Below are 14,682 nucleotides of genomic sequence, written 5' to 3' on the forward strand. Positions count from 1 at the left end.
TACAAAATTCAAGGTCTTTTGTGAATTACATGCGATAAAGCCTTTGATAATTCCATAAACTTTGGGGTTTCCTTATAGAAATAGTTTCGTATGTAAATTATTTATTTTTTTATTGAGTATCCCCATACCTAAAAAATATAACTTGTAAATTAAATTTTAAAAAAATCCCCAATATTATCAATTTTTTTTTTTTTTACCTCACCTATAAAAGAATAATTCAACTTAATAGCCATAACATAAATGCAAATGCATTTTAAGTAACAACTACTGAATTCATAATTATTTTTTTTATATTTTACGAAAATTAATTAAATGAACTTCAAAGTATTAATCGTGTTGATTGTAGGCTTAATTGCTTTATCAACATGTGTTGTTGGAGCTCTCCGCCGCGCTGGAGGGATAAGAATGGGTGGAGGCGGTGGAAAATTGACACTGCCAACAACACCATACCCAAGACACAGACGTTTTGAAGTTTAAAATTGTATTATGTATTGAAATATTTATATTTAAATTTATTTATTAAAAAAACAAAAACAAATAAAATAAAATTTATATTGAATGCTAAAAGACAAACAAAAAAGCCATTGCCTTATTTTAAATTTTTTTTTTTGATAAACGGTTAAAAGAGAAGTTCCAACTCTCTTTTTATAGGATTTGTTTTTTTTCGGATTTTTCAAAGTCTTATTTCTTGTACTATGGCGGTAAAAAAATGGTTTTAGAAGGGATTTTCACTGGTAAAAAATTAATTTTTTGTTTGATCTAAATTTATCAAAAATAAAATGCACAACTGGGTCGCACTTACTTGCTCTAAGAATTCAAACTGCTTAGATTTTTAAGATTGTTTTTGTATACAAAATTGGTAAATGAATACAAAAATAAAAAAAACATAAAATTCGTTCTTCAAATGAAAAATAAAAAAAACTCTTTAAATGAAATTGAGCACCAGAATAAGTATGCAGTTTAATTTCTTTTATAAAGATGCATTTTTAGAAACTAATTTTGTATGAGTAATTTTTTGAAAAAAAAAAGTTTTAAAATAAAGTTATTTTTTAGCAATTATTAATCAATAACTAAAATCAAAATTTCCAAAAAAAAAAACCAAAAATCTTTTTTCCAAAAGTCAACGTCGAAACGAAAACGATAGATAGGGTAGATGGTGACAGTTATTAGAAAAATAATAAAAAAAAATCGCAGCCATATATTTTGTGAGTTATGGACATTCGAAAAAAAAAATCGAAAAAATGGTCACCCTATGACGGTTTTTCATGTGCCGTGACTACAAATCTTAATTTTCCTCATTTTTTTCTTTTGTTACAGAACGTTAAATAACCCTGCTACCAAATGCATTCAAAAATTTTAACTCAGCTGCATCAGTTTTAAAGCAAATATTACTTTTTTGCCCAACTAAGTACTAAAATTTTTTACATGACTCTAATTCAATGAACCGTAGTGTACTACGATGTTTCGGCAAGTTACCTTAAAAGTTGGTGTGTTGAATTCTCTTTTCAAGATGGTATAAAATTGTTGAGAATATTCCATAAATAAACGAGATAAAATTTTTTTTCTTAAGAAATCCGACTTTTTTATTAGGTAATTTTTCCATATTATTTAAGTTTTTGTATTGTGAAAGGTTCTGAAGGGGTACAAAACTTTTGTATAAATAAATTCTTTGAAATCGAATATATACATAGTTGGGGGAAAAATCTGAAAAAAAAACGATTCTATGGCAGGTAGACCTTTTATAATTTTTTTTTTACAAAATCGTTGGTGTCGTTTTTGAGAAAACTAAACTTTTCCAAAACCGTACCAAATCCAAAATGACAGGTTCCGTTACTTTTGGTTAAAAAAAAAACAAAAAAATTAATTTAAAAAAGCAATCGGAGAGTCGCAAAAAAAAAACGCTACGCTAAAATTTTGTGGAAATTTTAACCGATTGAGAATTTTTTTTGGAGATAGAGTAGTCTATAGGCTATAGTCTCCCAAGAAATACTAATAGCCGTTTTTTATTATCCCACTTGATCCATATAGATCATTAATTAACACGTATTACAACAACTACAAGATCACGATTCGTGATCCTGATGAAAAGCAAGAGCACGATTCATGATCCTGATGAAGTAGTTGTTGTAATACGTTTTAATTAATGATCTATATGGATCAAGTGGGATAATAAAAAACGACTAATATCAAAAGAGGTATATTTCCCACAATTAAAAAAAGTTTAGCAATATTTAAGTAGACAAAAATCTAACAGGTAATATTGTTTCTATTTGTCAGTCTAGTACGCTGCTGATGCGCAACGAAAAATCCCATCAAAAAAATTGCCCAATGAAATCGTAAGCAGAAAATTTCGTTCTGCTTTTCGTTTTGCAGTACGCTGTTCGACACAGCGAAATTAAAAAGTCTCCACGTCTTTTTCGCACACAAACAATTGCCGGGGACATTAATTGTATTCGGAAAAATGACATTAGTTTATTGTTTGTTGTTTATTTCTTTCCATTGCATGTCTTTCTGAGACGTGTGTCTTTGCTGTTATTTATTTTTATGTTTTGAAATTTGTGAATATTTTTCCATAGAGATTCCGCAAGCATTGCGCTATCCTCGTAGAGACCTACGAAAAAAAAAGTCAAGAAAAACGGAGTAAAAAAAGGTCAGCTAGAATTAAGATCGATCTGCGTACTCTGCGTGTTTAGCTTTATCTTAACGATGTTTTATGAATACTCAGTATACAATAAAACTCAAAAAACAAACACTCATTCAAAATTAAATTTCGATAAGTACGTTTCGGAGGAAGCTGTAGAGATTACATTAAAAAAACAGTCATCGTGTGAACGACTAATTTCACTTTGAACACACTTTTCTATGTTTCCATACCTGAACTCTGCCAATATAGAAAAAATGGCTCTTCTTTTCTATGAAATGGTTCATGTCTTTGCTATTTTGACAGCTGTATAAAAAAATTCACCACATCTGAAAAGAACAAAAAAAACATCACACACACACACATGCACCCGAAAGCCCATCATAAAATAAAATACGCGACGCGAGAATGTATCCACAGCGTCAACTTCGTAATTTGTGCCATCAAAATTGTTTTTAAATAAATATATTTACATTGAATTATCAATTCTTTATATAAATAAAGTGTTATTAATAACATATTAAGTGTAAAATTCATTAAAACTTTATGAAAAAACAAAGAAAATCTTGTAAAAAAGTTGTTTTTCTTTTACAAAAAAAAAAAAAAACTAGCTAGCTAGAGTGTCTGTATCATTCGTGGTGAATTGGAATTATTTTTTTTTTCTTTCTCTCGAACTCGCTCGCTCCGCTATGTTGTGTCATATTTTTCTGTAAATGAAAAATTCACGCCAAAACAAAAACGATCGCAACAAATAAAATTCTTATAAGTTTTTTTTTTTATTTTATTTTTTATATTTTTTTTTTGTATTTTCTTAAAAAATTAAATTGAAAAAGAATTAAAAATCATAGAAAAAAGTGCAGAAGAATAAAAAAAAAAGTCTCTTTTCTTCTCTTCGCCACCTCACCTACACATCTCTTGACGGTCGGTGGTGAGAATTCCCAAAAATTTATATTCAGTGACACAAAAGAAGTAGCAAATAAAAAAAAAAAAATTTGTGGTAAAAAAACGGAAAAGAAAGAAACGAAAAATTATATTCTTTATCCAACAAAGTGCAAAAAAAAAAGAAGTAACAAAAAATAATACAAAACGACTTTCTTTTGCGGAAACAAAAAAAAAAGAAATTCAACAAAATAAATAAATTTTAATTTTTTATTCCAACGGAGTGGTAAAAAATAAATTAAAGTTTAATGTCTAGGTACTGTATGCTGGCTGATGGCTTAAATAAAATTCCTTTTTGCTAAAAAAAAAATACAAAAACGAAATGTTAAAACGCCAAATAAGAATTTTGAAGACAGGAGTCGTTGTTCTCTTCTTGTTCGTCGTCTCGATGAAAAATTAATATTATTTATATTTTAACTTTTATTCATTGTTTTTTTTTTTTTTTTTTTGAAGAATTAACTATAAACTATTGACTTGACCGACATCGACTGCGGGAGTCTGTGTGGTCTTCTTTGTCAAAGAAAAAATTGAGAGCTTCTCTTGGTCAGAGATCGCCATAGCCTTTGGCTATACAAAAGTTATTTTTCTTTTTTTGGTAAAAAGTAAATGAAGGTTTGCAAATTATCAAAAAACAGATTTCTTTGTTTTCCTTTGCCACATTAAAAAAAAAAAAAACAAAATTTCTTTGTACTTAGGTATCTACTTGCATTTATCCCCCAAATACATATAACAATATTCTTTTGTTGTTGTTGCTCCCGCGTGTTTTGGTTCCTTGCTTTATTTTTGTTTTAATTTTTTTTTTGTTTAATAAATGTAATAACCTTTTGGCAGGGACGGAACTTTTTCTTCCATTTTGGGAAATTTGATACTCGGAGCCGATTTGTCTCTTAAAGAAAAAGATATTACTTTTACATTTTGAATTAAGGCAAGAGCCAGCCCAGGAAGAAGTATCCCACATTGTTTAAGTAAAGTTTAGGATTTAAAGAAGAAGGCCATTTCATATTCGTTGTACCTCCTTCAAACTCGGTGGTGTGCCTTTGTGGTTTAGCGTTTTCAACTCTGGAAGCTGCGTTAAGTCTCCTTTTTTTTGATAGTTTCATTTCTGAAGCCAAGCGAATGCTGATGTTTTTGCATTTGTTTGTACTTACCAGGGGTATTTAAGAATAGTTTTCATCTGTATTTGCATTTTTTTGGCCAGGCAATACCAACTGAGTCAGTTGTACTCTTTTTTTTTTCTAAAATGAAAATTCGTAACGCTAATTCTATCAATTTTCTTGGCTTTTGTCTTCTTATGAAGCATCTTCATCTCTTTACTTACATAATTACTACTCATATTGACTAGCGCCGAAAGGCGATGCCACAATCCATTGTGGACTTAAGCCTCAATCCCCATTCCACTATATTCTCCAGTTAGCTCTATACTTGCCTTCAATTGCGAAAGCCATTGATGATTGAGGTCCTTTTGACTTGCAAGCGCAACCTTAGACCTTATTTCCATAGTCCTAGTACATGACTAGCCATCCCATATCAGCGTTTGGCTAGTTTAGTGTTCTTGTACAATCTGTACAGTTCTTATTATTGTAGCTCCATTTGCCTGAGTCTGCATGCAACGATCAACTCTGTAACATTCACTATAGTTGATGCCATGATTCTAAAGCTTTCTTTTGCTCGAATCTTCCCATCGCACTACTTGGATGTTGAGTCGTATTTGCTCTATAGCAGTCTATGGCCTCCGCTTATTGTTCGGCTGCACGTGGTCTATTAAAAGGATCTAACATTCCACGAGCTGATGGAAATTCGTTGTCCTTATTTCGTACGTAGGGTTGGTCAAAAGAAAATCCGTTCGTTACTGAGACTTTTCTTCGTTCCAAAACTATTTTCTATTTCAGTTTTCCCGATGAGATCTTTATTTAATAATATAGTCTCATACAGTCCAATTTTTTTTTTTTTTTGACACATTATGAGCAGCATTAGTATTTTGCATTTTTGGTTAATACTGTACCCACTTCTTTCCAAAACAACTGCCATATGTCAACTACCTAGAATCTTCACTAGCTCCATTGCTAGCTAGAAATAACTGATGCACTTTTAAGTAGAGCTTTTTATTTTCAAAGAAGTAGTCTGGGACTACAAAAAAGAGCAGAGGACTAAAGACGTTTACCTGGTGCATACGAATTTCGATTGGGAACCCTGCAAGGTCTCTTACTTTTGTTTTATTTGTGTCACCGCTGTTAAGTTTAAAAATTTAAATTGTGAGTTTCAGCCGATATACATATAGGCCAAATGTGTCCAATATTTTTCTAGAACTTATCTTTTATCTCGTTTGGCTCATTTGGTTTTTGAAGTGAAAACTTCTTTAGTATCGTAGTGATTTGAAATTGAAAGGTGCAGGGAAATAATTTTACGGGAATCTGCTCCACATGGGAATTTATTCCACCTTACGTGGATATCTGTTCCACTTTTTGAAGTGGAATAAATTCCCGCCACGAGTGAGAATTTATTACACTTTTGATTGGGAAATAACTTCACCTTCAATTTTAGTCATTTATTCCTTGTCATTTTGGAGTATGATTTTACTTTATGTTTGTATTGTATGTGCAATCTGGAAAAAAAGCTGCGTTTTGCGGAAATGGATAGTACCTAAGTATGTAATTTTGAATGATTATTCAAATTTGAGATGGGAAACTGGGTGTCAACTGGGTGTCAACTGGTACATATTATGTATCTATTTACTTATGCTCTTCATACGAAAACTGATCAAAAACTTTTAAAAACAGCAGTGTCGCTAATAAGTAGGTAGTCTAAAGTCGACTTTGAATTTTTTGTTCCCAATCTAAGTTAAACATAGCAAAACAATGATTTACTGAAAAGAGGAAGAAGATTTCTTTCAAGTCTCATAGTTTTCAGATCGCGTGATTTGAAGAAATATCTTACAAACAAAGCGGACAAATAATGATAACTTAATGATCAGAAATATATCAATGACTCTTATTATAATAATTGGTTGAAAGCGAAGGAGAAAAAAATTCCCGCGAATTTTTATTTTCACACCTCAAAACTGATTCTCACGAGGTAAAAATTTTTTTCCGCTTTCGCGTTTCGGTTGTGAAATTTTAGTAGAATCTCATGTGAGCAAATTTTTTTCCGATTAGCGTTTGCCGGATTATATGATATACCTATACATAAATGTACATATGTGTATTTATTAAATACCAGTAGGTATGTTATTAGACATTAAAACTAAAATAATCGGGCAGCTTTATGTCCAAATGTCAAACTTAAATAAGACCAACTTGAAAGAAAACTTATGTTCTGAAGAATTGGAATTATATAAACTCATGTGAATATTTTATTATGAATTTTATTTAAGATTAATATGGCCAAGTTGGCCTTTTTTCTCAAAATAAATTGTTCAAAACTTGCCTCATTTCACTTTTGAAAAGTGAAATAAGGCCAATTTTTAAACGTTGCACACTGGGGCCGGTTGTATGGAGAGCTTGATCAAAATGCAAAATTGAGAATAACGGTTTCTGCAATTTTGTTGTTGTTGTTGCAGAGTTGACATGATTGTCCTGTAAAACTTTCAAGGTCGGAGAGGCATTAGGCTGCTAGAAAACTAATGGTAAATGTTGTCTATTGGTAAATATAAAGATCGGTTGTGTTTTAATCGGGCAGTTAAAAGTTTAAAAAAAAAAATAATATTCAGTGGGTTAAAAAGAAAAAGAAAAAATGTCATCTATTAATCAAGGTTAGTAGATAATGAAAAAGTTTTTTCATAAACAAAAATAATAAAACTCGCCGAAAAAAATAATAAAAAGTGCAAATAGCCATATAAAAAGTTTAAAACTGTTTTTTTTCTAATTTGCAACAGAGGCTTTTGAAATTGAGTACGTAGACTTATAGTATAGATATTCTTTTAGTAGAAACAAAAGCTAGAAGTGAAAGCCTTTGTTGCAATTTGAAGTTTTTTAATTAATTCTATAAAGAAACGAGGTTTTGTAGGTTGAAAAAAAATTTTTTTTACAGATTCTTCAACCGAAATTGTTATTAAAAAAAAAGTTTTAGTGGATAAATTTATTAGTAGTAATGCCAAAGATTTCGAACAAAAATTTGATCATATTATTGACTATGTTATGGAAATAACGGCTTGTCCTACTGAAAACAGCAACAAAATTAAAAAGGAGCTCCGGAACTTCAAGGCCCAGCTACGTAGTAAGTGGATTATGTATTCTAAGCACAATGAACGACTTGTAGCAAATGAAAAAAGTTGGTTGGAACAAACTTTTGTGTTCCAAAAATCAATTGTTCCTAGGGTAGGGATGGGAAGACGTACGTTAGAATTTGAGGAATGCAGTGATCAAACTAAACGTAGGAAAACTGCTGCCTTGCGCTCTGAGAATCCGGCAAGTGCCTTGGCTTTTGCTGCTCAGATGTCTTTCAGAGCTGCCGGGAAAATTCAAGAAGCAGAAGTTATAAAAAAAGTTTCACAGTCACATAACTACGCAAAAGATTGCCTTGATTTAACTCTTAATTCAAAAATTAAAAAATTGTCTCCACGAGAAGCACTTTCAATGATCATTGAAGCTCAACTCTCAAGAAAGCAGTACGAAATCATCAGGAATATTGCTAAGGATCTGTTTCCATCGTATAAAATGATTCAAGCAGAAAAGTCTTTATGCTATCCTAATAACATTTCTGTTAGTGAAACTAAAGCACACAGCCAATCGCTTACTTAATTCACAGCAAAATATTTTTGAACTTTGCACTGTTAATCCATCTGACGAGATTGTTTTAATTTCAAAATGGGGGTTTGATGGCAGTTCCAGCCATACGCAGTATAAGCAAAAGTTTATATCTGAATGTTCTGATGATAAATATATGTTCTTAACTTCCCTAGTACCATTACGCTTAGTATTAAATAAAACGAATGAAATCCCACTTGTCTTGTGGCAAAACCCTAGACCTTCCTCGCCCAGATTTTGCCGACCCATATTAATCTTGAATACGCAAAAGAAACAAATGAACTTGTGAAGGAAAAAAAAGAGAAAATTGATAACGAAATCAGAAACTTAATAAGTTCAGTAGTTAATTTAAATGCTTGTTCATACAAAGTCACCCACAAACCCATATTTACTATGGTTGATGGGAAAATATGCAATTCCTTAACTGATACAAATTCCACGCTCAGATGTTATTTATGTGGCGCAACGTCAAAAGACTTTAATAATCTTGAGGTAGTTAGCCAAAAAGAAACACAAATTGATTACCTGTCCTTTGGCATTTCTATACTGCACTCATGGATTAGAACTTTTGAGTGTATACTGCATCTTGCGTACAAATTACCGATAACTTCTTGGCGTGTCAGTAAAGAAAATAAATTTATCGTTGAAGAGAATAAAATTAGAATACAGGCAGAATTCAAGAGCCAAATGTCTCTCATTGTGGACAAACCGAAGCCTGGTTTCGGAAATAGCAATGATGGTAACGTAGCTCGAAAGTTTTTTCAAAACTATGAAACGTCTTCAAAAGTTACAGGAGTAAACCCAGAGCTAATCAGACGATTTTATATGATACTACAAGCAATATCAAGCGGCTTCAATATCAACTCTTAAAAATTCCAAAATTACTGCCAAGACACTGCTCGTTTATATGTAGAATTATATCCGTGGATGCCAATGACCCCAACTGTACACAAAATCCTTATTCATGGGCCTGAAATTATCAATAACGCTTTGTTACCAATTGGCATGCTAAGCGAAGAGTCCCGTAATAAGGACTTTAAAACATACAGGGAATATTTTAGTAGAAAGACATCCAGAAAAGATAATATAACTGATATTTTTAATCGTTTATTTATCTCATCTGATCCATTTATGAGTCTTATGCGCTCATTACCTGTTATAAATCGAAAATCATTCGACCTTGAAGTTGTGAATTTATTAGAAGAAGAACGTTAAAAAATTGTACTTTTTTTACCTTCTACTTTGTAATTCTAATTGTAAAGTATGAATCTACATACGAGTATACCTATTTTTTAAATGAATTAATAAAAATATTAGTTTTATATAAATTGTATTTCGTTTTTATTTATTATACACCCATTTTTTAAACGAATCCCACACATACAGACTTTTGAGCATGCTCTCCATACAACCGGCCCCAGTGTGCGTTGGTCTTATTTTACTTGGCGTTATTTCATAGAATCATTATCTTTATATTTGCTTATATCGCCAAGATGTAGAAATCAATCTATTTTTCAAAGATTTGGTGGGTAATAATTCCACTAAAAAATAGGTGTAATAAATTAGAATCATTATCTTTATATTTGCTTATATCGCCAAGATGTAGAAATCAATCTATTTTTCAAAGATTTGGTGGGTAATAATTCCACTAAAAAATAGGTGTAATAAATTCCCTTCCACGGTGAGAATTTATTCCACCTAAAAAGTGTAATAGATTCCCACTTGAAGTGAAATACATTCCCCTGTGGAGCAGATTCCCGTGGAATTATTTCCCTGCACCGATTTGAAACACGATGAAACAAAAAAGCGAAAGGAAAAATCAATTGATTATACATTTTTTATTTTAGTATAAAGATGAATAAAATTTATACTGTAGATAGGTAATTAAACAAATTATAATTGTGCTAAATTTCAATTAATTTCATATTCAAAATTCTGAGATAACGGTAAAAAGATGTTCTTTTTTCTAAACACGTTATATCTTTTGATCTAGAGCACATACAAAATTGATTTAACTTTAATAATTATGCTGATATTAATTATTACCTTTCATTTGATATATCACACATAACGGTACGGGCTCTACAAGTTTTACACAATTTTAAATTGAAAAATTTGAAAAATACCTCAAAACACCTGTGGAAATCTGTTGCTGATGATTAGCCACCAGTGTAGGAAGTACCGTATCGAATTCTCAGTTTGAAATTTCGACATGGTCGATTTTTTTGCAAGATTTTTTTTAAGGTTTCACTTCTACCACATGCGAATTGCACACATGATTTTTTTTTTTCTACAAACGTTCAAAATACTTAACTGTCAGAATCCTAAACAAACAAAAGGCTCTTTTTATTTTTAAGTGCTTTATTAAAATATAAATTTACTTCTACTTGGGAACAAACTCGGCAATGAGTATCAAAATATACCAATAACCTACATTTTCGAGATTAGCAAATTAACGTTTAGTAAAAATTTAAATGTACATTCTTCATTCCATTTTTATTCGAAAACATGCATCGAAAGTCAAATTTCCTGATGGCTCTAAATTTAACTCATGTTTTAGCTTTATTGCTTGATATTTTATTTCCTCGTAAAAAGGTGTTTTTTAAAAATCGATAGAACTTGAATTTGACAAAAAAAAAATTATTGCAAAAAATTATTAAAAAATGGTGTAATCAATAAACTACGTTTTTCTTACAATTGTAAACATGTTTACTCAACCAATAAAAGTGTGGGGTAATGGCGGTGGTCGTAGAGATTTTTGTTAAATGCATACAAAAATTGATTTCTCCTTGAAGGATTGTACTTTGTTCAAAATATTTACATATGTTACCTTATAAACGCTTTAAACAGTTTAAATGAAAATGCAGCAAGTTCGAGACTTTATAATTTTTGAACAGTGTTACACAATGTTAAATTTCCTGGTTCCTAAAAAATTGGGTTTGCCTTTTCAAAAAAAAAAAAAAACATTCAGTTGTTTGAAACGCTAAAACCCGTTGTCATCTTTAAAAAGCTAAATTAATGCTTGCCACACAATATTGATGTAATGTATCTTATAGATTCATCTTTAACTGCAAAAAAGAAAAGCAAACTACGTATTTATTCTATTGTCCCAATCTAAACACTAACTCCATCTTAATCCGGTTCAATATTAGACTACACCTTAGAATTAGATGAAGGATAAATGTTGTTCCAGACTAATAAGACAAAATTGTCATCCATCACACTGAAAGTCTACCATCGCATCCTTAGGCATCTCGGACCATTCTATAATCTCATCGATTTTATCGTTCCATATCCATCCTGTCAAAAAGGAATTGCCTGGTCATACAAAAATAAACAAGCAAATTAATTACACGCACATAAGAATGATTGAGACTTGTGAGTCCCTATGTCTTCCTAATTCATGCAACAAAAATAATACTTTTTTTCTAATTTCCAAAACCATAGCACAATTCTTATGTCTAGAACGCCTAAAGCGTTCACCCCAGAAATGCCAACTGATAAACATTTGAGCCGAATTTCACACGCCAGAGTAAACTGATTACAAATTTCAAAAACTCTACCTAGTTTGACAGCAAACTTTAAGAAAGTTCTATCGAAGCAAACAAAAAACACCCTTTATATTTAAACAAATTAGTACAACGAAAAACAAAAACCGAAGGAATACACCTCCATAAATTCACTTAGGAAACAAATAAATAAAATAACATTGATACATTTTAACGATTTATGTCTTTGAATTTAAGTTTGGCTTTTACATAGATTTTTACTATTTTATGTGTGTAGCGAATAGTTGACTACAATTAGCCAATTCAGGGTTTCTGACATCTCATATAAATTCGTTCTTCAAAAACAGAATTTTATTTCCTCAGAAAAAGTGAGGATCAATTATATAATAGAATCTTTTATATTTTCATTTTTAGTTATGTAGCTACGATTTCGAAACCCTGAATTGGTTAAATGTCGATTTTCGAAATTCATGTTGTTTTTTTGCTGTTGTTGTTTCTATATTATTTTAAAATAATATGAAATGCTTGTTTTATTTTTTTTTTGTTGTTTTTATTTTTTTCTTTCACTAATCTATATATTAATATTTTGCAGACACGCTTACCAACAACCGGTTATTATGAAAGGTTATATTTTTTAAATAATTTTTTGTTGTTGTTTTAATAAATAAATAAATAAAAAAATAAATTTCTAATTAATAATAATTGTTTTCTGATGAAAACATATTTAGAAAATGATTTTGCCTAGAATTTTTGTTGTTTTTCTCGAAATTTGTGCAACATTTTTTTCTGTATGTTTTCATTCATTAACTTTTTTTGTATATCTCAATTTTTTTTTTTGGAAAATCGAATTGTTTAAAAAAACTTTTTTTGTATAATTTTCATAATTTAGGAAACTGTTACAAAATGTCTCGTAGCAAAGACAAATATGAAAGCAGTAACAGACGGCAGCAAATTATTATGTCGCCAGAAGAGGCTGCTTCTGGTAAGAAAACTTGCTGGACCGGAATCGAGATAACAGGTGAACATAAAATTAAACTTATTTGCTAGTTGATACTTAATATAAATTTTTTTTAAATTTTTTTTACAGGATATGTACGCAATATAAGTCCCACATTGTGGCATTTTGAACATTTAACTGCTCTCTATTTAAATGATAATCATTTAATGCGGTTGCCTTCAGACATAGGATTATTAGTTAACCTACGCACTTTGGATGTGTCTAGTAATAAATTAAGAAGTTTACCTGCTGAACTTGGAGAACTTATTCAACTAAGGTAAGAATTCTATTTTTAAAATTCTCCATCATTGATTTAAATGTTTTGTTTGTTTTGAATTGTTTTGCAGGGAACTTCTTCTAAATCACAATTGTCTACGTGTCCTCCCCTATGAAATAGGAAAATGTTTTCATCTACATGTCTTAGGCCTTCTAGGTAATCCATTACAGAAGGAATTTTTATCAATATATAACGAGCCTAATGGTACACAAAAACTACTCACGTATATGCTGGATAATCTATCATGTAAGTTTTTGTTATGTTTTTTAAATTTAAGATTGCATTGCTTTAAAAAAAAAAGATTAGATAGATCCACTTATATCAGTTAATAAATATTAATTAATCAACTTCAAATTATGTACACATAAATATAAAATAATTAAAAAAATTGATTGATTATACTCTGGGACTTATTATAACATACTTAAAAACTAATATTTAAATATTTTAATACCACTTATGAAAGTAAAGTTGCATAAGATTGCTGTTTTAATTGTTAGGGGAAACGATTCACAAATCACTTTCTAGTACATATTTGTATTTTATTTCTGTAATTTGAATTTCTAACTTTTTATTATTCACTATTAGAAAATACAAGAAAGTCCTATAGTCCACGAAATAGTAAAATTTATTTTTATTATTCATTACAAAGAATCCTTACACTGAAATTATTAAAGTGGATTCCAGGAATATTTCTTTGATGGTTCTATTTTATGTTAAAACGCTGACAAGAAGTGTTCAAATAATGCTAAGAACAATTCCTTTATTCCAAATTAAGATTTGTATTAATTTTTTAATCTAAATATATATAAATAGAAGTATAAAGTAAAGCTCTTTTAAAGCTAAGAACACCGGCTAAATACACACAGTTTCGAAAACCAAAAATTGACAACGGAAATTTTCTGATAAAAAGAAATTTTATTATGGCAAATTTTTCAAAGATTATTTTCAGCTCGATCAGCCTTTTTCAATTAGAAACTTACCGAGATAGGGCCTTATTCTTCAATTGCTTTTTCAAACACAGTCAAACAGCGATCCGCAAAAGATAGCCTTACCTTAATTTTTTGCGCATGCCATTTGTCGATTTTACAGTAGCTTAAGCAAATAAATAAATACTTTTACCATTTCGAAGTTGTGTGCATCAATAATCGCGTTCTGACCAAGTCTGTGAGGTGAATCGGCTCTACTTGATTAAGATGTACTTCGTCTTACCCTAAATTATTGCACAACCCACTTTTTTCGCCTCTGGCTCATCGATTGAAATGCCACCAGTAAAAATCCTAGACATTGAGTGATTTGTATAGTATAAACTTTTTCTATCCAAGTGTTGTGCATATCAAAAATAGTACATACTTACTATGCATAGTACATACTTTTTATGCATACCACCAATTTTGAGGCGTTTTCCAACATCATTCTGTCAAGCATTTTGGCAGCATTGTCCTCAAGCGTCAAAATATCCTAAAAGTTAAAATGGAATGGCCAAACACTAACGTCAATTCTTCAATGTCAGTTAAGATCTTTAGCATTGGTATTTGGTATTTGGGAATGTTCATATTCAATATTGTATGAACAGA

General features: G+C 30.4%; 1 protein-coding gene across 1 annotated transcript in view; it reads left to right on the forward strand.

Annotated features, from left to right (window-relative positions):
• Positions 1–3,229: 3,229 nt before the first annotated feature.
• Positions 3,230–14,682, forward strand: part of LOC129913880 (CCR4-NOT transcription complex subunit 6) — a 60,245-nt gene continuing 48,792 nt past the window's right edge. The window contains exons 1-5 of the mRNA XM_055992843.1: positions 3,230–3,836; positions 12,424–12,455; positions 12,721–12,849; positions 12,919–13,105; positions 13,176–13,351. Coding sequence (XP_055848818.1) covers positions 3,829–3,836; positions 12,424–12,455; positions 12,721–12,849; positions 12,919–13,105; positions 13,176–13,351 — 532 coding nt within the window. The 5' untranslated portion in view covers positions 3,230–3,828. The remainder of the gene's footprint in view (positions 3,837–12,423; positions 12,456–12,720; positions 12,850–12,918; positions 13,106–13,175; positions 13,352–14,682) is intronic.

This window comes from Episyrphus balteatus, chromosome 3, assembly GCF_945859705.1.
Source record: "Episyrphus balteatus chromosome 3, idEpiBalt1.1, whole genome shotgun sequence".
In the NCBI taxonomy this organism is placed as follows: domain Eukaryota; kingdom Metazoa; phylum Arthropoda; class Insecta; order Diptera; family Syrphidae; genus Episyrphus; species Episyrphus balteatus.